Source organism: Caretta caretta, chromosome 3 (assembly GCF_965140235.1).
Source record: "Caretta caretta isolate rCarCar2 chromosome 3, rCarCar1.hap1, whole genome shotgun sequence".
In the NCBI taxonomy this organism is placed as follows: Eukaryota; Metazoa; Chordata; order Testudines; family Cheloniidae; genus Caretta; species Caretta caretta.
The window spans coordinates 149,797,080-149,820,499 of NC_134208.1; the positions used below are offsets into that span (position 1 = coordinate 149,797,080).

General features: G+C 57.2%; 2 protein-coding genes across 5 annotated transcripts in view; both read left to right on the forward strand.

Annotated features, from left to right (window-relative positions):
- TMEM63B (transmembrane protein 63B) overlaps nucleotides 1-10,432 on the forward strand; it is an 88,156-nt gene extending 77,724 nt beyond the window's left edge. For all 3 annotated transcript variants that reach the window (XM_048843535.2, XM_075127020.1, XM_048843534.2), the window contains 6 exons: nucleotides 566-728; nucleotides 1,253-1,358; nucleotides 4,793-4,960; nucleotides 5,198-5,313; nucleotides 5,813-5,893; nucleotides 7,740-10,432. In XM_048843535.2, coding sequence (XP_048699492.2) covers nucleotides 566-728; nucleotides 1,253-1,358; nucleotides 4,793-4,960; nucleotides 5,198-5,313; nucleotides 5,813-5,893; nucleotides 7,740-7,907 — 802 coding nt within the window. In that variant the 3' untranslated portion in view covers nucleotides 7,908-10,432. The remainder of the gene's footprint in view (nucleotides 1-565; nucleotides 729-1,252; nucleotides 1,359-4,792; nucleotides 4,961-5,197; nucleotides 5,314-5,812; nucleotides 5,894-7,739) is intronic.
- Nucleotides 10,433-17,056: 6,624 nt separating this feature from the next.
- Nucleotides 17,057-23,420, forward strand: part of CAPN11 (calpain 11) — a 30,902-nt gene continuing 24,538 nt past the window's right edge. The window contains exon 1 of one of the 2 annotated variants that reach the window (XM_048843532.2): nucleotides 17,057-17,211. The gene's annotated coding sequence lies outside the window, so the exon portion shown is untranslated. Of the gene's footprint in view, nucleotides 17,212-17,265; nucleotides 17,390-23,420 lie in introns of those variants that run through there. The other variant, XM_048843533.2, reaches the window with a different exon arrangement.

The following is a 23,420-nucleotide window of genomic DNA, read 5'->3' on the forward strand; positions in this document are numbered from 1 at the left end:
ATTGTGACTCCTGCTGGGACTGGAGTTTGGGGGGAACTCGCCTCACAGCCTGAGCTCCTGCCCCATTCCTTACCACACCTCCTGCTGGGAGCGCCTGGGACAGGCGTAGCTGGAGAGTTCCCCACACAGCCAGTACTCCTGCCCCGTCCCATCCAGTGCCTCCTTGCTGGGAGAGCCTGGGACTGGTGTAGCTGGGGAGTTCCCCACACAGCGAGTGCTCCTGCCCCGTCCCATCCAGTGCCTCCTGCTGGAAGAGGGGGCCTGAGTCTCTGCGGGGTCTTCCAAAGCCAAAGCTGCTTCTAGAGCTGTTGAGCTGGTTCTTCCTAGCCAGATTTATTCCTGGGGGGACATGTGGGGAGACTGGCCTGTTTGTGGTAAAACACACCAGCTTCCTAGAAAGCAGAATGTCAGGAGGAAGAGGTGGAACAGTGACCGTTGCATGGCAGTGCCAGCCCTGGTCAGCTTCCTCTCTGCCCAGCCGGACCTGCAGCCCATATGCCCCTCCATGTCTATGGTCAGGTTAAGGAGCATTACTTGCCTGTCTCACTCTCCTCCCCTCCCACAGGTGCGTCTTCCTGCCTGATAACGGGGCCTTCTTTGTGAACTACGTCATCGCTTCTGCCTTCATCGGGAACGCCATGGACCTGCTGCGCATCCCTGGCCTGCTCATGTACATGATCCGCCTCTGCCTGGCCCGCTCAGCCGCTGAGCGGAGGAACGTCAAGCGGGTACGTGGTGGAGCCGACCCCATCTCCCCTAGCAGATGCTGGGCACGTTTGCGGCCACCCTTGGAGACCTGCCCCGAGCACCCGATGCACGTTAGGCCCCTGGTGAACAAACTGGGCGTGTTCCTGTAGTTGTAGACTTGTGCAAGCGTGCACCCATGAGTCTGAACCTGTGCAAGCTGCACAGCCATACCCGTGCACATCCAGACGCATGCTCGCACATAAGTGTACGTTGACTAGTGTTTAAGGAAACAGCCTGCTAACAGGCATCGCGTCAGGAAGATCAGAGCTGCAGCCAGAGAGCCTGGGGAGAGTGGGGGGATTCCCACAGCTCCTCTTAAGGCAAGTCCATGTGGTGTGCCGTGTGTGTGCTCACAGACAGACCCATCTGCAGAGAGCCTGAACAGACTGTTGCACACGGACAGAGCAGTGCGTGCACTCCTGTGCATGTACGCGTGCTTCCCGCTACCCAGGGCGCTGGGTAGCTCTGTGTACCATGCTGATGTGCTCTCTGCTTCCTCCCACAGCACCAAGCGTATGAGTTCCAGTTCGGAGCCGCCTATGCCTGGATGATGTGCGTCTTCACCGTGGTCATGACCTACAGCATCACCTGCCCCATCATCGTCCCCTTTGGTAGGTGGCCCGGCGCCCCTCTGCCTTGGTGTGCTTGGAAAGGCTTGCAGCCAAAGGCAGGAGGGAGGTGGTGTCTTTCATTGCCTCCAGTGGGGGAGCCCCATCTGCAGGGTGCGATTGGAGGCATTATCTTGGTGCGGATAAAAAGTTGGGAAACTGAGTCACAAGTCCACCCGATTTAGGCTTAATCAATTTTTACCTTTGTTTATACAATTTCAGACAATTATTGTCACTTATAGTGTCCACATACATTTATGCCAGACAATTAATAACAGATAAGACAGAATTGGTAAATGGGCCCAAGTTACCACATTGTGGGGCACTGGGAAATCGTGCCGCCTTCCATGGTAGTCATCGTCTTCTCTGATCCCTCAGTGGGGTCCTTCAGTTTCTGCCACGGTGTTTCTCCAGTGTGAGCCCATGTTCTCTTAGATCTTTCGTACATTTCTAAGTTACAGATCACTTCAATCTTTATTCAGTCAGCTTTTAACACATTAGCCCTTTGGGTTTGGGATAACCCATACATTACTCCTGCACAAGTTTTAATTACCCAGCTTCACCATTTTTCCTGTTTGATTTTGCAGTTTGTGGGTCATGTCATTTTATGTTGCACTGCCCTGGGTCTTCCCATGAAGACATATTTTTTGTTGTCACAGGTTTGTCTCTTTTTACCTCAAAACTTCCAGCACAATACGTACCTTTGTTCTGTCAGCAATAACATCGTTTTAAGCCAGGGGTGGGCAAACTATGGGCCGGATCCAGCCTGCGAGCTGCACCAGCGGCTCAGCCCCACTCCAGCCAGGGCGCTGGGTCAGGGGCCACGCCACGTGGATCAGCCCTGCTCCAGCCAGGATTCTGGGTAGGGGGCCACACCGCATGACTCCCGGAAGCCACGGCATGGCCCCGCTCCGGCTCCTACATGCTCCAGTGTCCCCTCCTTCCCCCCCAGCGCTCCAATGGGAGCTGCAGGGGCGGTGGCTGCGGCTGGTGCAGTGTGCAGAGCCACCTGGCCACGCCTCCACGTAGGAGCCAGAGAAGGGACATGCCACTGCTTCCGGGAGCTGCTTGAGGTAAGCGGTGCTCGGAGCCTGCACCCCTGAGCCTCTCCCCATGCTCCAACCCTCTACCCCAGCCCTGATCCCCCTCCCGCTCCCCAAAACCTTGATCCCAGCCTAGAGCACCCTCCTGCACCCCAAACCTCTCATCCACAGCCCCACCCCAGAGCCCACACCCCCAGCTGGAACCTGCACCCCTTCCCGCACCCCTGCCCCAGCCCTGATCACCCTCCTGCCCTCTGAACCCCTTGGTCCCAGCCCAGAGCACCCTCCTACACCCCAAACTCCTCATCCACAGCCCCACCCCAGAGCCCACACCCCCTCCCAGACTCCAACCCCAGTTTTGTGAGCATTCATGGCCTGCCATACAATTTCTATTCCCCGATGTGGCCCTCGGGCCAAAAAATTTGCCCACCCCTGTTTTAAGCAGATCAGCAATTTTATGTAAAAGAAGAATTGGCAAAACCACACTTATGCCACCAAGGTCTTGGCCTAAGTGTTACCTCATCTGAGGTCATTTGCTGTCCACAGTTACAAATCCTTAACCTAGAACTAGCAAAGCTTTTCATTTGACAATTTAGCCATCCTGCATACTTATATTTCAGTGTTATAAGTCAGTAGATGTTATCCCCTTAATCTGTTTGGGGAAGGGAGTTTGGAAAGCATGGCTATGATTCTTTAATGGCACAATTTCTTATCTTCTTTAACCGGGGTTTACATTCCAAGCCCAGTTTTGTTTGTGAACCCTTACAAAGAAACGTCATTAGAAATGTTCCTCTGAATACATTTTGAGGGGTGACTTAGATATAGGGCCTTGATATTTAGTTGTTGTTGATGGTACCCCCACAGCCCTTGTGTGGCATGGTTTCTGTCACCTGGGTCTGGTATTTGAGCGTTTGTGCGAATTAGACCCTTTAGAGAGCCAGGCTGTAAATAGATACACAATGGCTCTCACACCCCCTTGGTGCCCAGCATTCCCAGTTAAGGGACAAGCGAGCTACCAGCTGGAAGCTCCACCCACATGCCTGCTGCTGTTTCTCACCTGGTCATGTATTGCACAGACCAGGTAAGAAAGATGATCCCCCTGCTCCCTACTAGGAGGCTGTCTGGCTTCCCCCATTTCAGGGGATGGCTGCCCCTGTAACTGCAGTGAGAACATCTGCCAGGCTGGGCAGTGAGCTGTCAATTTCCCAGCTGGAAAAGAAAGGGCCTCGGTAGTCTTTGCATAACAGCTGTTTCTGCTCTGCCTCTTGCCCAAAGACCCCTTTTGCCCCAAAAGAACGCTTTCCTGACTGGCAGTATGTCCCCTCTGCTGCCCTGACAGCAGTCCCTACAGGGTGACAAGTGCATGTGTGTGGGGACAGCGAATGGACCTATTGCCCAGTCCAGCTGATGCTGGAGTCCCTGAACCACTCTGTTTGGTGGATCATAGTCTCCGCATGAGGGTGGAGAGCGGTGACCTAGCTACATAATGCTCCATGTGTGGCTGGTTGAGAAGCTTCTCTGTCCAATATTATCATGGGCCTTGTCTTCTGTTCCCTGAAATATCTTCTTGGAGAGGCCATGTTTGCAGAGCTCATGCCTAGAAGGGTGAGCCAGGCCAGAGGTTCTCAGCCAAGCAAGTGCTTCCCTCTCGACACTTGCTGAAGTGTTCAGTGTTAATGCCCTGCCTGATGCTGGTGTTCCAGGAGGTTGAATTTTTGGTGTGGCACTCGATGCTTTGCCATGCATAGGTGGCACTGGCTTCTGCTGGCACTAAGGGGCACAAATAATGACATGAAAATGAGCCCCCTGAGTATCGCACCTGGCCTGAGGATTCCCCTCTCCAGCAGGTGCAGAGCAATCTGCTTGCATCCCAGAGCGGGGGTTCCCTGGGGTGGGGGGTGTTACAGCAGGTACATGTGTCACTGTGGACACTCAGATCCCTAGCACAGCAGCTCAGCCTGGCGGAGAGGGCACTGGGAGTGTGGAATAGGTCAGATAATGCTGGAAAGTCCTCCTTTAGCCCCGTTGAATGAATCCTTTCCTTTATGGAAAGTGGGGCTCTGGGGGAGTTGCACTCCACACAACACTCTGACCCCTCTGTTCAGCAGTGAAGTGGACACTGGAGAAGGGCCTTCCCAGCAGGCGTGGTAGGGAGAATTATGAGGCTTCACCTGAGTATTGGCTAACTCACTCCAGCTTCCCAGCACCTTGAGTTTGGAGTCGTCTCCCTAAAGTCCAGCCCTGAGCAGCCTTGCAGAGAGAGCATGCTGGCACCTGTGAGCCGGTCCCTGATCTCCCACTATCCCCTGCTGCTGACCCTGGAGCCCAGCAGCCACCTCACTGCTCTTGCTCACTGTGTGTGTCTCTCTCTCTCGCTCTCGCTCTCTCTCTCAGGGTTGATGTACATGCTACTCAAGCACCTGGTTGACAGGTACAACCTGTACTATGCTTACCTGCCAGCCAAGCTGGACAAGAAGATCCATTCGGGGGCCGTGAACCAGGTGGTGGCAGCCCCCATTCTCTGCCTCTTCTGGCTTCTCTTCTTCTCCACCATGCGCACAGGTAAGCACGGGGCGAGGGGAGGGAGCTAAGGGGGTGCGTGGCGGGCACCGAATTATAAACACCGAACTCAGCCTGGCTGAGAGTGCTGGGCTTCCTGTCCCCCCAGCACCACGTGCTGGCTGTCCCGCCTTTGTAGTGGGCAAAGGGCCAGGGCAAAGGCCCCTGGGGGTGGTGAAGCCGGAGGAGCTGCATGCTGGGTGTGCGACCACCCTGACTGTGACCCTTTGCCTTGCCCAGGGTTCCTGGCTCCCACCTCCATGTTCACCTTTGTGGTTCTTGTGATCACCATTGTGATCTGCCTGTGTCATGTCTGCTTCGGACACTTCAAATACCTCAGTGCTCACAACTACAAGGTGAGGTCCCAGGAGGCACTGGGGGTGGGGGGTGTCCGGTTGGAGGGAACCATGGATGAGGTGATGAGGGGTTACCTCAAGTTGGGCTGTTAGGGAAGCTCCTCACAGGGCCTTTCCTCTTCATTATGGGCTCCCTGGTCGAATACCTCTCCTGCCTCCCCACTCACATGCAGGTGGGTGTAGTTGGGACAGGGCCCTTCCCCCATCTCAAGACCACCGCCACTGGTCTTGTGAGGGGCAGGAAAGCTTATTGGGAGGCACACCCCCTTGCCATGCCTCATCATTGACACATAAGCCTGTTCCCTCTCCAGCCTCCTGGAACAGGAGCCTCATGGGGCTGCCCCTGAGCTGGGCACTCAGCCCCCTGCAGCCCAGCCATTGCTTGTGCACCCAGGTTCCCTGGTCAGATAAGGCTCCCAGGGAAGGCTTGACAGGGTCAGTGGACCAGCTGCCCCGCCATCTCTGTGCCATGTCTCCATTTCACTCTGTTGCCCTCTAGATTGACCACACGGAGGTGGACGCCGTGGATGGGAGGGTGAACGGGCAACCTGCCGCCATGCCGCCAGCTCCCAAATCCGCTGTGAGTCGCCAGCTCCCCCGCTGCCGTGTATCTCTCGGTTTGGGACAGGGGAAGGGGGCTGCACACATCTCTTCCTGTCTGAGGGCCTCACTCCGGGCCTGGCCCAGCCAGCATCCGTGGGGCGCAGGCAGGGCTCAGAAGAGAATGCCCTTCCGCATGTCCTTCGCCCAGCTGAGATGAGGAATTGTACTGTCTGTCTCCTCTCTCCCCCCCCTCGTGCCCCTGATGCTGTTTGTTCACTTTTTGCCTCTCTCTCAGCTGGGACAATGAAACCAGACGGGTCAGTTCCCCTTTGGTTTCACTTTCTGGCTCTCGCCCATCAGTGCACGCTGCAAATGTCGCAGGGCTGGGACCGCCCCATCCCAGCGCCAGCTGTTTTCATTGCAAGCTGACATGATGGAATGAAAACATTTTTTGGGTAACCTCTCCCCCCCCCCCCCCCGCCCAGCTCTGTGGGGTCTGGAGTCCCTAAGGTTGCCGCTTTAAATCTCTCCTGAGCAAACCGGCTCTGGTATAATCAAGTTCCTTCCAAGGCCAGATACTCTGCTGCGGGTGGTGGAGGGAGGGAGGAAGGAGCCTCAAGGAGCAGGTTACAACTGCCGGACTCTGCCCGCATCTCCATTGTAAGTTGGAGCCACCTGGGGGCTGCTCTGGCCTGTGACAGCTGGTAATGATCTCCAAGAGACCATTTGCCAGCTGGGGATAGCTGGACTGCAACGCATCCCAGCCATGCCCCTTCATTCCCTTATCTCCTATACCAGGGCTCTTTGGGCCTCCTACAGGAGCTGGCTACACCAGTCCTGATCCCACTGGGGACTCCCCCATGCCAGGGTGCTCTGAGTGGCACAAAGGGGACAAGGAAGTGGGGCTGTGAGTCCTTTGCAACATCAAGATTTGTCCTGAGAGCAAACAATGTGTGACTAGTAAAGGAAGGGCTGGATTCCCCTCCAGGAGCGTGACTCCACTGACTCCTGATTCACCCCAGCATACGGGGGAGGCCTGATGAGGCCTCATCAGAATGGCTGTGTGTATGTGTAGAGGCCGCTGCGGCGAACCTGGCCTTGTCACCGTTTCCCAAGCCCATGCAGTCCTGCTGCCATGCGCTTTCCAGTTACCCAAGGGCCTGTTTGGTAAAGTTCTGCTGTGACATGGCTGATTTGCAGATTTGGGGGGCAGGGATGGGCAGAATTCCCCAAACTGTCCTGACTGCTCCCATTTGCCATGCAGCCAGACAGGTGTCCGTACAGGTAAACCAGGTCTGTGCTGAACTCCAGCTTCCTGATGGGGTGGCTGTCCCTCCCGGTTAGATCCCCTGCTGCGCCCCATCCCCACAGTAAGGAAGCTTCTTTCAAAAGGGCCTCGATATGCGAGTGCCCAGCTTGAGCCATCTTAGATTGCCAGAAAGTGCTGGGCACCTGTCTTCTGTGGGGAAAATCAGACCCCTTTAATATCAGGCCCTCCAGTCTTGTAGAAGCTCTGACCCCCACTACTCCCAATGCTCCCACCTCTGGCTCTTTGGAAGGTTCAGATCTACCTCGAGGTCTTCAGAAAATGGGGGGGTTACCTGTAATGGGACGTCAAGAGCTGCACCCCTGGCCGTGCTGCTAGCATTTCCCATCCAAGCAGCCTCCCTGAAATCATCCAGCCCTTCTCCCTGCCCCCGTCTCATGCTGAAACCTGTGCATTCCATGCAGTAGGAGTTCTTTTCAGCCCCAGCATGCCCTGCGCTCAGCCTCCTGTCTGCATGGCGCTTACCCGCCGTACTGCACTGCTGTGGCTTTCCAGCAGCCTGCACAGAGCTAACAGGTCTGTTGTCTTTTCCCCCTCCCCCACCTCCCCTCCGCAGCAAAAGTACATCGCACAAGTGCTGCAGGATTCCTCTCCGGAGGGCGACGCGGCCGAGTCCGAGGAGCAGGGGTCCCAGGACGAAGAGCTCATCAACCCGGACGGCATAAACGACACGGATTTCCAGTCGTGTGAGGACAGCCTGATAGAGAACGAGATCCACCAGTAGCGACCCCAGAGGGCAGGAGGGGCAGGGCAGTCCTGGGAGCCGGGATGGCTGCTGCAAACAGAGAGAGAACCGAATGGAGCCGGGAGCGTGGCAAGGAGGATGCCAGCCCCTGCCCCCTCCCACCTGCCCTGGCTGCTGCCCTAATGCTCATTCCAAGGGTGGGAAAGGGCTGTGCATCAAATTCTCCATTCCTTGCTTCCCCTGCCCTGCTCCCTCTCACTCCCGTCTGGGTGGGTGAGAAGGGACCTGCTCTTACTAGTTACCTTCTCTAACACATACTGAGACCACGAGACCCCAGGAAGGGAGAAGAAAGAGGAGGAGGAAGATGACTTTGACCCATGCTGCTTCCATTCTGGGAGAAAGAGGACCCAGGGGCAGCAAAAGCCTGGATGCTTTGAGGTGGCAAGTGTTGAGGGGATCTCTGGTCTCCAGTGGCCTCCCCTCAGCCCCCCACATCTGGAATCTTGAACACTAATAATTTATTAGATTTAAAAGAAGAAAAAGCTTTAATCAAGGTATTGCAACCCCAGCTAGTAGCGGGCGGCTGGGAGCCCTGCAGCTAGCACTGGTCCTAGCCGCAGAAGGAGCTTTGCCCTTTGCCCCCCGGCTGTGTCTCCCACACGCATGTGCATCGGAGTGTGGGTGCCCCTCTCCAGCCCCTGGCTCTGTGGGCATGTGAGGGCCACGGTCCGGTTTGGGGGAAGTGTAACAGCCTGGGCCTGTTCCTGCTCTTCTTCCCCATGGACCCCAGTGTCTGTGGCAGCACCCAGCCGAGTGCGGGGAGCAGGTGTCACCCAGTGAAAACCGCGCAGGCTCAGCGATGGCTGGAGAGCACATCCGGGTGGCGAGGACAGTGGGAGGACCCCTCGCAGGGTGAGGGGAGCGTAGGGGCTAGCATGGGCGTGTATCCTAGCCAGCCTGTAGGAGAAGAGGGAGCCCCTCCCCCGGCACGGCCTTTTCACATCTGCAGTAGCTGGATCCCAGTCGGGCCGTGGTGGGGGCTCACCATGGGGCATGTGGCATTGTTTTAAGTGGCGTTATTTTGTACATTTCCCCCCCCCTTTAAAATAAAAAACTGACACCCAGCTGCCGCCGCCCCCCATGCTGTCCTGTGTCCGCGCAGCGGGGCCAGCAAGGGGAAGGACTGGGGTCAGCTTTCCCTGACTGCTGTGGAGTGCAGCTGGGCACTGAACCCAGCTACCAACAGGCGCTGGGGCTGACCGTCATTCCCTGGCCCTGGTACAGAGCCTGGATGACCCTTCCTGTGTGTTTGGTTCCTGCCAGCATAGGGCTGTGGCTCCCTGTCCCCATTGCTCAGGCAGCGTGAGAAGCAGCCTCTGCCATCATGCCTTGCCCAGCTCTGGAATCCCAGTCCCCGGGAGAGTTGCATCCCTCTTGTGAACTTGGTCCCATGGGTGAGTGTAACATGCTGCTGTGGGACTCTCCCGGGACATCACTGCCTGCTGGGCATATTTCTAAAACCTCCCTCCGACCCTTAGCACCAAACCCACGCTAGGCTGGATTTGCACAGGGAGCTGCATGCCAGGCAGAGTGAGCAGCAGGAACACAAAATAAACCTCCCTGCTGGTAAGCTATATTTATTTTCCCTTGCCTCCCTCACCCTGCTGCTCTGTTCATTGGCCACTGCTGGCCACAGCCCTGACTGCACACCCTACGTGGACACTGCTCCAATTAACTTCAGCTGGAGCAGCGGTTGGAGCCCAGTGGGTGCGTCGGAGCAGACTCCAGGAAAGGCAGTAATAACCTGCCTTGGTCCTTTGCTAGCAACTTCCAGCCAGGAGCTCAAAGCACTTTATAGACACTAAAGAGTTAAGCCTCAGCCCTCCCCATCTCTGCTCCCAGGAGGGCAGTCAGACTTGTCATCCCCATGGTACGGAGGGGCAAACTGAGGCACAGCAGGGAAGAGACTTGCCCAAGGTCACACAGCAAGTCCAAGACAGTTTGGAACAGAGACCAGTTGTCCTTCCTTTACCCTGCCCCTCTAATAGGAATGCCAGAGACAGAGGCAATAGCAGGACTTGCTCCTTGATGGGGGAAGACAAAGGGATGAAGGGCTCAGACCCTGGCTCATTCTTAGCAGCTAGCTGATGGCTGGAGCATGTTCTTCTGTGGTAGTGGCTGTGAGAGGGTGGGCCCAGTGGGTTCCTCAGGCAGACTTCCCCTCCCCTCTAGAGCTCCCTGCTGAAATGCACACTGTTTCATTTTGATTGATTTCTAGCTTGGCCTGGGGGAAATGAAGCACAGGGCTCTAAGTGCCCGTGTCCAGACAGGGGAACGGGGGGATGCTGGTCCCACGGCTGCCTATTCCCATCTGCACCACTCCCTTCACCCCAGTGTGGCGGGCAGGCTGCAGTTGCTCTGTATGTGCAGCTGTTGGGCGCAGTCCCTGGGCACTGCCTGGGGGGTGGAAGGGGAGCTGTCTTCTAACTGGCACTGTGTCTGAGTCGAGCTGTGTATAATACCCTGTATATATTTGTGTAAAAAAGAAAAAAAAATTGAACTTATCAGATTGCCAGCCTCTCTGTGTCGATGGGTTCGCACTGGCGGATGCAGAGCCACGGGCACCAATGTGGGGTGGCGGGTTCTGCCTGGTGCCCAGAGCCTCAGGTACCATGTGTGCGGAGGGCACTGCCCAGATCCTTGGGCACTGCATGTGAGGTGGGCCATGCCTGGAGCCAAACCCCAGAGCCACAGGTACTGTGGGGAGGGGACCTCTGCCTGGAGTCAGAACCCAGTGGCTCAGGCAGGAGGGAGGGGGGCAGGCTCTACCTGGGGCTGGCACCCAAAGCCATGAGTACCATGCTGGGAGGCTCCGCCTAGAGCTGGGAGCTGGACATCAGGCACCACTGGGGGTGGGAGGCTCTGCCCAGCCTTAATTATGACCCTTTCCCCCTGGTTAGTGTGCTGACAGGGCTGTAGGAAGGCCAGGCAGGCCTGGAGCCACACATGTTCCAGGCCCCCAAACCATCTTCCTCTCTTCCTCCAGGATAGACTCGGGCTCGCCCACCCAGAACCCAGCCTGGGCTCCTGGTTGCCACACCCTGAGTCCTGCCCGCCCCGCCTGAGCTGCTGCCTGCTGCTGCACTCAAGCCCACTCCACCGGTTAGCTCCCACAGGGCCTTTTGCCCGAGAGAAGACAGGTGTGGGGTGGCATTTGCCCCTCCTCCCCCCCCGGTGGCAGAGGCTGGAAGCAGTCCTTGTAAGGTTCAGCAGCCCCAAGGTGGGGCCTGAAGCGAGAGCCCCTTGGCAGCCACGTGTGGAAGGGGGTCCTCGCTTTCTGCCTGAGCAGTGGGTTTAGGGGGGGCTTGCTGGTGGGGTAACAGTCCAATAACCAGTGGTGTGGGGGCACCTCCCAGCCTCAGCTCCTAGGCCTCCCCTGCTATCTACGGGCTGGCTCCAATATCTCACCCTTTCTTGTAGGGAGACAGAAGGGAACTGAGGCCTCTGGGGAATGTGGTGTGCATGGCTGGTGTCTGTGTTACCCACTCTGTGTGTGTGCTCTCAGCAGCCCAGTGTCCCCTCTCTGGCTATAGAGAAAGGGTGGCTATTGTTGCTTTTCTGTGCTCCCTCAGCCCCCTGCCCAGTGTCTGTGCTGCCCCTTAGGCTTGACAGCACCTGGCCCAGCTTCTGCATGCACATGCCAGGTGTCTGGCAAGGGGGAGTGGGTCTTCTTGCAACCCACCACACAGTCCCACCTGGCAGGCAGGGCCCAGCTGAAGCTTCCTTATCTCTAGGAATATTTGAATCATACACCAACCCCCACCCATCCCCTCCGCTCTTCAGTTTCACCTCGCTGAATCCCCTGACACTTCCCCTCCCTGCGCTGCCCAAAGGACCCCCAGGCCCACGGCTGCATGCTCCCACTGGCAACTCTTGGCACTTCCAGACCACATCACCAGTTCAAAGCGCTGCCAATGCCCGGGGAGCAGCCCCTCATGGCTAAAGCGGTTGGGAGCCTGAGGTGCTGCAGCAAAGCAATAGTGTGTTCAGCGGAGAAATCAGCTGGTGTGGGGGTCCCACTGTGTCTGGGTGAGCTGTAGTTCCCTCTCTGTGCCCGGGACAGATTATCGCTCTTTTACAGCAGCGGGTCCCAGCCTCTGCTTTGTACAGAGCTGTCAGGTCACTTGGGGGCTAGCACCTCCTTGTCTCCAGCTGGTTCTACCGATCTCCAGACTCTTCATTGCAAAGGAAACCATGTCAAAGCAGATGGAAAGAACAAGGAGCCAGTCTGGCTGCCTCTTCAGGGCCTGCTGCTACCCAGGAAAGAGGTGCCCCTCCCAGGGACCAGAGCCACCAGGAGGAGAGCACTGTGCAGGGGAGAAGAGGGTGATGCAGCTGGGCTGCATGGCGTGGAGAAGAGGAGTCTGGCGGGGCAGCCCTTTCAGGTGAGTAGGAGAGAAGGGAGCCAAGCCCCAGAGAGGCACATGCCAGGGAGAGGGGGGCCAGCACAGATGTAGGGGGAGGAAATGAAGAGCAAAGAGAAGCAGGGTAAGGTTTGTTTTCAGAACCCCGATTGCATAATAGACCATTAAAGAGCAGCAGCCCTTTCTTGATGGCACATATCCTAGGGAGCTTAGTGACTCCAGGGATGCAATGCAGAGGTTGGAAGGGAGCTGCATCCTGGGTGATGGTGACTGGCAGGGCATGAGCACAAATGGGGTGGAGGGGCCCACAAAACATTTTTCTATCGACATATGGCCCATGCTGTGAATACGCTTGGGCAGCCCTGGACTCCTGGGGCAGGGACAGTCACACATGGGGCACGAGCCAAGGCTCCTTGGCAGGCCCCGAGGAGGGCTGGGTTCAGCAATGCCAGCTCCTGGCAGCAGAGGGTGCTCACGGAGCAATCACGGGGTGGCTTGCTCTAGCTATGTCAATGGCAGATGGAAGGGTCCTGGCCCCCCTTTGCTGGGGGCTGCCTGGCTGCTTTGCTCTAGCCAAGCAGCCTGGGCAGGACTCAGCCACTCCTGGCAAATGTCCCTCCAGGGCAGGAGGGATCCAGGCCCTGCTCTGGGTGTGGCGCCAGCCAGGCGTAGCTGAGGCCTGACTCACACAGAGGGCTATGGCTCTGGAGAAAAAGCAGCTGAGTGTCACTAGAATAAGAGGAGGAGAGGGCTGGGCTCTTAAAGGCTCTTAAAGGAACAGGGGCCATTCTCTCTCTGCTTGGGTCATGAGGCACCCTTCTGCCAGGGCAGGCCTGCTCACCAGCTGCACCTCTCCACTGAGGTGCTGGGCCCGTTCCTGCTCCTCTAGAATTAGTGCCCAGACTGTCATTGACTTCAGCAGGAGCCGGAGCAGCTCCTCTGGGAAGGAGGGTTTGTGGCCCAGGGGGATACCCAAGGCAGGGAGCTCAAAGCAAGGTCCCTAGTAGCTGTAGATTAACAGGGGAAACACTAGCCCCAGAAAGGAGTTGACAGGGCAGCCCCAGAGGGGCAGGGAGACTGGGGGCAAGGGGTGTAGATTTCTCCAGCATCCCCCGTAAGTCACTGACTATACCCCCTACTCACTGCTTGTTCCTACTTGAAATGGTCCCCTTGTGTCCCCCATTGGAGCCCTTGTTGCTCCTACCTCCTGGTCTGAGATGAGGCAGGGCCTAGAGCTAATGGACAATTCAGCAAACCCTGAAACTTGGGAAGCGCTTTTCCATACTGGAAACAGAATGAATGAGCCCATCGCCCAGCTCCTGGGGTGCCTTTGAGCTCCTCACCATGCCTGGGGCCTTGATGGGCTCACTGAGCAGCTCCACCCACCCAGAGGCTGCCCGACACATGCAATAAATGCACAGTTCTCGAAGGCTGCCTTTGCGTCTCTTCTCAGGGTCAGAGGTCCCAACACCCCTGCCTCCCTCCTACAAGGGCTCAGTAACTCATCTCGCGCCATCTGGGCCGTGCCTGCTGTCTCTGCAGCTGAGCTACTCCATGTCTGTCCCCTGGCTAGTAAAAAGGGCTGAAAGGGTAGGCCGGTGGCTCTTCCCTCAGACCTGGCAGCACTGCCTCCAGCAGAACCGGGAGTGGTTCTGCAGCTCCATTCAGCTTGCCTTGTTCTTTCCTAGCTTTGTCTGTTTGACCCAGTCCACGGGGCAAAGGCCCTTGTTCTCTGGTTCCTAGCTTCTTGTGAATCCCACAAAAGGCTGCTGGGTATTTTGGAGCTAGTCCTGGACCAGTGGGTGACACCTAGAACAGAAGGGGTCCCAGCAGGCTGTTCTATTAATGCAGCCATCTGGCTGGGGATTCTTAGGGGCTGTGACCCCAATCCTGCTCCCTTGGAGCTAATCGCAAAATCTCCCACTGACTTCAGTGGAAGTAGGCTGAGGCTGGAAGGGGTGAAAGCAAAGATCCTCAGCCAAACCTAACCTGCTCTAAGTATGCAATGTCACTGGGGTTGGGACTCCTTTACAGCAGGGCTGTATCTTCCCGTTCTTAACTCTCTCTCACACATAGCCCCTGGGGCATTTTCCTTCCTGCAGCTAGTTCTAATTAGTACCTGGCCATCACTGCCTGCTTTAGCCTGTCAGCCACAGGATTATGCTCTAGTCAAACCACCAAGGCAAACCTGTCCTCCAGGGGAAACCTGCTCCTGCCTCTCCTGCGCCTTGGAAAAATAAACAAACAGGAGGCTCAGGTGAGCTTAAAGCAGACACTGAGCCAGAGCTTTTTTTGCCAGGACTCACCCAGCCATGTTCGCTGCACGGTCACACAGTGCAGCACGCACAACACCCCCTTGTTGTGCAATGCCCTTCCCAGTGCTCCAGGGAGGGGATGCTGGCTGGATCACTGCCCTTCATGCAGCAGGTCCAGGGCAGGTGCAGGCGCCCTTCCACCCCCCACCCCTCCAGTCCATAAATTTGCCCTGCGCAGACAGTGCCATGCAGTGTCCTACACGCTCACTCAGCACTTTTGCCCTGCATGTGTAAAGGCCTCCCCCTCCCCCTCCGTGCTTGTTTGCCTGCTCATGGCACAATACTGACGTGCAGTCCCTTGCACTCACCTGTATACCCATATGTTCCTGTAAAGCTATACATACAGCATACACTTGTATAGCCAAACTCATTGTACAGACCCCCATGTGTGCAATGACACACACACCTCCAGGCCCCTGTGTGCAGCACATCCTTCCCTCCCACAGGCTGTATTACCAGGGGTGAGGGGAACGACACCGTGCCTTGTCCATCCTTTCAGAGGTGTCTTGAGGGAGAGGCTGTTGTCAGACACCGCCAGTGTAGTGCTCCGCTCTATCCAATGTTGATAACAGTCGGCTGCGTGCGTGTTCCCTCTGTGCGCTGCCCTGGCTCTGCGCAGATAGCTGACACAGGAGACCCCGAGAGAAGCCCCAATGACCACAGACTCCGATAAGGTACGAAGGCACCCGGCCAGGTTTATTATCAAATGAAACAGTCTCTAGCTCCCCGGATCAGATGTCTACAGTTCTGCTAGTACATATATGCTCCCTGACAATGGACACAGATCAGTCAGTGGTGGGACACTCCACTGCCCCTAGGCCGGACAGAGAGACCGCCCCAGGGATGCATTCTTATACACAGGTACAAACAAGTTACACATCACTCCTGACGTATTGAGGTGCAACCCCTCTACGTAACAAGGTACAACCCCTTTAGGTAGCCAGGTGCCGCCTCTCTCCTTCTCCATGTTGGTTTGAACAAAACAACTCTATCCATCATATTACTCTTTTGACCATCTTTGGGATGCATCAGCCTGTTGCTTGTTATGCGTGTGGAATGTGCAAGTATCTGAGTGTTCTGATAGCTAGTGGTCCAGTACCTTTTAGATATATATATATTTTTTGCAACGTCAGTCCTTTCCTTGCCAGCTTCTGTGAGCAGGGCCTGCCTCTTGCTCACAGCTTCACTTTGCTTTATGTTAGCAAAGTCTTGACCATTACTTTAGTTCAGGCTTTAGGCCTCATACCGGGCCTCTGATATAAGGATTTATGTTTCAGGGCCCCATCTTACTACAAAGGCTATCAGGTATTTCATTTCAGTGCATTAACTCCTAGTCTGCCCTGCAGGGGATCTGGTCCCGTTGAGGGGCATTAAGCGCTGTGGGTGGGCTGCTATCTGAGGTGGGGGATCCTCTGACCCTGGAGACATGGGCAATGCCCTTCCCAGTGATCACTGCCCTTCATGCAGCAGGTCCAGGGCAGTTGTCAGAAAAGTGCCTGGAGCTGCTGGAGTTGTCCTGTGAACAGCTGGGAAGGATCCAGTTGGCTCTTGGTTGTGGGGAAGCAAGGTCCAGCCCCGGGACGTCCCAGGCTGTGTGAGAGGAGTGGCCTGCCATTGGAGAATGAGCGAAACACACAGCCTGGCTGTAAGAGGCATAAGTGATGGTGGTGAGAGAGACCTCCTCATCGGGAAGGAAAAGGGCAGCAAATTCCAGTGGCCTGCACATGTGAGTGGGAGCCAGGAAGGCTAGGCTTATATTTCTGATGCTACTATGGATGTTTGTCACCTGCCTCAGTTTCCCCATCTGGAACATGGGAGGATGATCCTGAGCACTCTAATGTGGGGAGGGTATGAGGTTAATTAATGTCTGCAAAGTGCGTGTGGTTGGCATGCAGGCTAGGAAAGCTGGGCAGTGTTTTGTATGCCCTCTTCTAGATGGAATCAGAACTACTCAAGTGTGTGTCATAGACTCTATACTATTAATGGAGGTTCTCCTTCACTCAGGGGTTAGATCCTCTGCGTTTGGATCCAGGACGGTCGGAGCCTCTGCTTCAGCCCGTGGTGGGAGCCAGGCTCGGAGTCTTCTGCTGACCCCAGGGCCAGCCCCTCTGGATCCATCACTGGTGCAGGCGCCTTGCTTTTGGAGTGAGGATCCCTTTGGCAGGCGTCTCAGAGAGCTGAGGCTTTTCGTGCAGTCTCCTCACCCCTTGTAACGTGCCCTGACGCAGCCGAAAGGCGGTGCAGGATCTGCAGCCTGGCACACAGGGCTGGGCAAACACCAGTCGGGGGGGAAATCCTGAAGTGGGGCGGGGAAGGGGAGGCCTGGGCTTCTCCAGGGAGCAGCTCCAGGGCAGGGAGTCAGACAGCAGCTGCTGTGCCTTTAATTTCTCTGCCCGTACCGCCCGCCCCCCCCCCCCCCTCAATCTAAGCTGCATGCTCCGCACATCCTGCCACCAGGCCAAACCCCACCTTTCCTCTGTGCAGAGCCAGCAGCCGAGCTAGCGCCTCTGCTGCAGCGAGCCGGGGCGAGGGAGGCTCCCAGTACCCGCGCGGGGCCAGGGCAGGAGAAGAGAGGGAAGGGCCCCCCCGAGAGCAGCCCACACAGTAAGTCTCTCTGCTCTTCTCAGCCCCTCCGGCCATGCTGGGAGCCGATTAACAGCTCAGCTCTAGAGGCTGCTAATTTCAGGGCCTGCCTGGGAGGGAGGGGCTGGTGGCAGGGACCCTCCCTGGCTTGGGCACTCGCTCCTCTTGGCTGTGGCAGCTGCTTCAGGGAAATGATCAGGTGGGTCAGGGCGGTGGCACCCGCCTATGGCACAGGTCTCTCCCCCTAGAGCTCTGAAGATGGGGAGGGGCTCGCAGGGTTCTGGCTAGAAGTCTGTGCTCCAGGCCTGGGGGTCCCCTCCCTCAGCACGAGTGGGGGGAAGGGGACCCCCCCTTTTGCACCTGGGAGGGCAGCAGTGGCATTTTCTCTTTGCCCCCCGCCCTGCGAGTGTCTATGGCATGTGCAAGGGGAAGCTGCTCTGGGCTGAAGCCAGCTGCTGTGTTGCACCCAGTGGCTGTGAGCCAGGCAGGGACTGCAGAGGATATGGGTGTTCAGCCTCAGACCTGTCTTGGGTCCTGGGCTGGGGGTGGCTTGTTAACCGGATCGTTGTTCCAGCTCTGGAGTTGCCCCCTCCTCCGCCCCCCAGCCTTTCCCCAGTGCTGCACAGCGATGCCCTGGGAGCGCCCGCCCTGTGCATTGCAGGGCTGCCCTGCTGGGAGTGCCAGCCTAGGGGAAATCCTAGGCGGCTTTCTTCCACCCCTCACCCACGCTTCCTAACTGGCAGTACTGCAGTTCCCCAATGCACCCTGTCTGGAGAGGAGCCTCTCGGTGGGGGCGGGACAGGCCGACCTGGGGAGGATCCTGCCATTCTGAAGGGAGAGGTTGCTGAGAAATGAGCTCCCTGGCTCTGGCAGCAGATATGTTGCAGCAGTGGGGGCCCTGTGAGTGCCTCAATAGAGGAGACTGCAGCCCATGGTCCCTGTGGAGCTTGGGGTCTACAGTTGATCGGGGTGGGGGCTATGCGTGAGGGAGGCTATTGCGGTCTGTTTGCTTCTTGGCTCCCATTCCCAGCTGTTTGCAGGAAATAGCTTTCCTGCTCCAAGGCTCTGTACTGGGCCCAGCACCCTTTGGAACAATCTCCCGCAGCTCAAGCACCTCTCAAGACAGCGTCTTTCCATTTGCTCAGCTGAGGTGTAAGACTGGCCCTGGCGGCTTTGTGGTTACTAAAGATCCCAGGGCGTGTTTCCATGGAACTGATGTGAACTCCCTTGGCCTGGCCAGATCCCAGCCTGGGTAACTGCACTGTGCCTTCCATTAGTCCTGTTGTTTCATGTGGGTGCCTGCCTTGAGCTCTTGTGTGTAGTGTTGCTGTCTGGTGTGTTCCACCCCAGAAGTGGCTGCACTTTGGTGCTGGGTGACCAAGTATGTATTATATGTAGTTTGGGATTGGGGTGTGGCATTCCTTGGGCTGGTTGGAGAGAACGTGCCATGCAAGCCTTGGTAACTCTTTTTATGTTTTGCTGGGTGTGGTGGCCAGGTGCGTCCAGGCCTGGTTTGAATTAGACACAGTTCCTGGGCTCTTCTGTGCTGTCTGAGCAGCCATCCCTGGGTGCTGGATTCCTCATGGAGTGAGGAGGGCTCGGCCACACACAGCAGTAAATCCAGCCCTGGGACTGCTTGTCCTGTTTCCTTTAACTTTCTAGTCCCTGGAGTTACCCCCTTCTCCATTGGATGTCATTACTGCAGAGACTTGGTGCCCTCCCAGCTCAGGCAGGGTTGGTAAGCAGGGTGTTTGTTGTGTTGCAGCAGGCCCTTGATGCAAATCTCTCGGGTTGACATGGAGGCAGGCCTGTCCTAGATACTTAGTACGTGCTCTACTGCATCAAGTGCTACCCACCTCCAGCCAGCCGTGGGAGGCTGTTGCAGGAAATGAGGCCTGCATCCACTCCGCACCTGGTGGGCAGCACCCTCTAAGCCCAACGGCTTCAGTTCTGGCTGACCTGGTCAGCTCCGCAAGGAGCCTCCCTCAAATGCCTGGGGACCAGCAGTGGTGGGAACAGCTGGACCCTCAACTGTGTGTATAGGGGCGCCCCTGTGATCACAGGCCGAAAACAAAGGGACCTGGACTTCCCCCCGGAACAGTCACCTGGGTTCTGTACAGAGCTGAACTCCTCCTGTGCACTTGAATAAGGGTCTGCCTGCTGGGTCACCCTGCTGTTGGGTGTCAGCGTCACACTGGGGATCCCAGTGAACTGTTCTGCAAAGCTTTGAGTTCTGTTCCCACCTGAGGGGATTGGCACATCTGAAAGAGCTGTCCCCAGAGTGGTGGCTGGGATGGTGGCAACCTGACTGGTAGGAACTGTTGGTGATCCAAGGTCTAGCTGGGGGCCAGTCTCCCCTGGTGCAGGGAGACTGGAGAAGCCAAGTCCCAACACAAAGGTGGAGGGGGAATTGGTGAGACAAACCCTACTGTGCAGCCGGGGAAACCCAATCGCCTGCCTGTGGGTGCACAGTGAGTCAGTGGCAGAGCTGGGATTTGAACCCAGGAGTCCAGTGCTCCTTCCCTGATCAATAATGGTTGCAGCCACCAGCTAGTAGGGCTCAGTCTGGGCATGATGTCGCTGGAGGCTGAGTGAAGACAGAACTGATGTACAGGAACGGATATGGGTTGGGGGGGGGGCAAGTTGGGGCCCCTCCCTACTCCACGCCTTCCGCCTGTAGTCACCCCGCGCTCCTGCCAGGGAAATGAGGCTGTGGCCTGGGGGCTTGCCCTGCTCTGCCCACCCAGTGCTCCAGCAAGCCCTTGTGCCCGCTCCCGCTCCCTCAGTATTCCAAGCCTGATCCCGCTCCCCAGCAGGAGCACTGGGAGCACCCTTTTTTCCAAGGCCCTTGGGCACAGGCCCCATTGGCCCAATGGCTAATCCTCCACTCCTGGTGTAGGGTTTGTTTAGCTGCTGGAGGGAGGCCTTTGGGGACTGGAAGGGCCAGTTGGTTTGTGTCGGAAGGAACAGGGAAGGCGTCTTCCAAACCAAACAAACAGGGCAGTTGTGCTTCCCCTTGAAAACCTCCCTGTGCTGCCAGCGTACGATGGAACAGCCGAGGTCGCCAGTTCTGAGGGGGGTAGCAAGCTGTCCTAGTCATGCGTTGCTCCGGAGCTCCTGACTGCTCAGATGCTTGGCACCGTGCAGGGCTTGGGGAAGGGAGTGACGCCAGGGGAGGACTTTGAAAGGGAGCTCAGGGATTCCCAGGGTGAGAGTCAGCCCTGGCATCACTGACTTGTTACACTGAGGAGAAGGCACTGCATGGAGGGATGGGGAAACCTATTGCTATAGCTGGGCTGGGGAGCAAGCTGTGTGGCTGAAGGAGTATTTCAGGTAGCAGTGTGTTTCTGGGGGCCTATTTTCCAGGAGTCAGTGGAGCCAGAATTGCCCCATGGCATCAAAAAGATGGATGCTGCTGGAGGGGGCCTGCCAGGTACAGAGATGGCTTTGGGCACTCCCTGGACAACAGTTGGCTTGTGCCTCTCTGAAGCATCATCCAGAAATGTGCACCCTATATACCCACCCAGGGGACGCATTGGCTCCATCAGCACCAGCCTGCAGGGAGACCTCTGTCTGCTCCTGCTCAGCTGGCATCCAGACTGGTTCCCCATGTGTCTGAAATGCTCTTCACTTCCTCTGCACTCAGGAGGACTCCAGCATCAGCTTCTGGTTACCTCCTTTGTGAGCACAGCAGCCATCAGGGCCTTCCAAAATACACTGAATAACAAGGCTAATAATAACCTATGCTGTGGCTGTGCCTTCTGGGCAAGGCTCAGCTTATCCACAGGGGGCTGCTGCAGAGCTGGGAGGAGCTATAAATGTTTGAAGAGGAAGCAGGGGTGCAGGAACTCTACAAAAGAGGCTGCTAGTTTTAGGCCCCTGGGGATGAAGAAAAGCATGAAAACATTCCCAGAGTGTCACTAGTGCAGGGAAGTCTGCCTGAGTCTGCAGACAGCCTGAAACCATCGCTCTGTGAGGGTGACTGCCCCCTGGGGGTGAGGCGGGGCTGTTCACTCAGCTGATGATGGAAATGTCAGCATTAACCACTTTACTGCTGATCACCACATGGTTGGAGAGGGAGGGTTGGTCTATAAAGATCTATGCAGCGTGACTGGGAATGGCAGCTCATTTTGGGGTCACAAGTGGGTGGCACTTAAGAGATGACCCCCAATTATTTTTTCCCATCTGGTTCCTGGAGCCAATCAGCCAGAAGGGAGGATCAGAGAGCTCCACCCACGGGGAGCTAAACCCCAGGAGCAAAGTGGGGCTTTTCACACAATGCTTAGCCTGGCACCATTGTTTTGCAGGGCAACGGTCAGTCGGGATCTGAGTCACTTGGGCAAGCCGTTGCTGGCATGAGGATGTGCAGTAGGGAGGGGGCATGTAGCGCTGTCAGTGCAGTGGGTGAAGGGCTGGTGCTGCCGTTGGGGAATGCTCTTTCCCTGGAGTGGCACTGCCATGGCTAGAGCATGCTCACACCCATATCAGCGCTGCACAGGCCTGCTGGGGAGGTAGGAAAGGGCCAGGCACAGCATGAGGAGGCTCGAGGCAGGGGAAACCACAAGCCAGGAAACAAAGGCAGCACGGATGACTGTGCCTAGTGGTGTTCCTTGCCCTGCCCTGCCCTGCCAGTCAGAGACAGGAGGAGCTAGCCCAGGGGCTTCCTGGATGGGAAGGTACTTGACTGGTACACCGAGATGGTGTCGCTGTGAGGTTCTTGGGCACACAGAGATGCTAGTGCTGTGGACCCTGGGGTGGGGAGTTGGCACTGGGAACTGCGTGGGAGTGGCACCAGGTGCAAGGACAAAAAAGGGGATTCATATTGTGGCAAGGAGGGGCACGGGGTGGGGAGAGGAGCAGAATTGGTACTGCCTGGGGAAAGGGGTACTGGACATGCAGGCGGGAGTTCATAATGTTAGAGGAGCAGGCACCAGGGGCATGAAGGGTGGTTGGGGCTGCGGGGGGAGGGTATATTCTCTCCCTCCCCACCTCAATGAGCATTGGAACAGATACAGCCAGTGCCACCATAGGGCAGCTCTGTGGGGCAGGAGCCACATGCACCTTGTGTTCAATGCCCAGTCTCTTGCCCATCCCAAGGAAGCCAGCAGAAGTATAGCATGGGATCTGCCAAGAGCTGTCCCAGCCAATGCCATCCATTCCCTTCTGGTAACAGCAGGAACCCCCAGGATCGAGGGAGACCTCCTCGTGGCCCGGCTCCGTCCACGCTGTCTTGTGCTGAGGGTTGTGGGGTGTCTCTCAGCACTGGGCTGCTAGGTGCCTGGTCCCCTGCCATTCTGGGGGGCTCTGGCAGGGGTGGAATGGAGAGGATCGTGGCTGGCAGCAGGGAGGCTGTGGGGAAAGTGTTACGGGCCCCAGGGCAGGATTTCTGGCAGCAGAAAATGGAGCCCAGCTTGGCCGTTGCCGTGAGATGTCCTGGGGGTTGCTTGGGGTGATTGTCTGAGCTGGGGAAGAGTGGGGGTGGGAAGGGTCTGCTCCACCAGGGTCCCTCTGCTGCCGTGTGCAAGGAGACTTCTTGTGTGTTTCCAGCGCTAGTCCTCCCGAGTGTCGCTCCCTGTGAGATGAGGACAAGCCAGCATTTCTGAGGGGGATTCCAGCAGGTCCTCGGGGTGATGTTTTACCTGCGGCCTCCCCTTCCGCGGGCCCTAGTGCCAGTCCTCAAAGCGAGGCCTTGGGTGTGCCAGCCAGTGCCCACCGCCTCATGCTCAGTAGTGCTCCTATGTGCTGCCACGGACCTTGCGCTGGCTGCAGTCCCAGCGCAGGCTCTGGAGCAGCGGCGAGGTGGGTCAGAGCTGACCTTGCTGGATGGGGTGGCACAGCGCACTGGGGCCTGGTGCTCAGGGGAGCCCAAACCCACAGGCCCCAGGTGCTGATTAAATCCTTCGGAGGCAGGGACTTTGCAGGCCTTTACCTGGTTTGTGGTGGGCTCCCCACCTCCGCCCATCCGTCATTCACCCAAGAGGGGGATGGGTCACAGTCCCAGCAAGGGAGGTTGGGGTTTGGCCCAGGTGATCCAGGCTTGGCTGGCTGTGGGGCCCACCCCCATATTTTGGGACGGGAAGCTGGTGACTGGTGGGGGGAGGGCCAGCCGTGTCCCTGGCACTAGTGGGAGTTGGGTAGTTGCACACAACCCGACCAGGACAGAGCTGTGGTCCTGCTGGTCTGGCATCCAGTCTCCAGCAGGGACTGATGGCTGAGCACTCTGGAGTCAT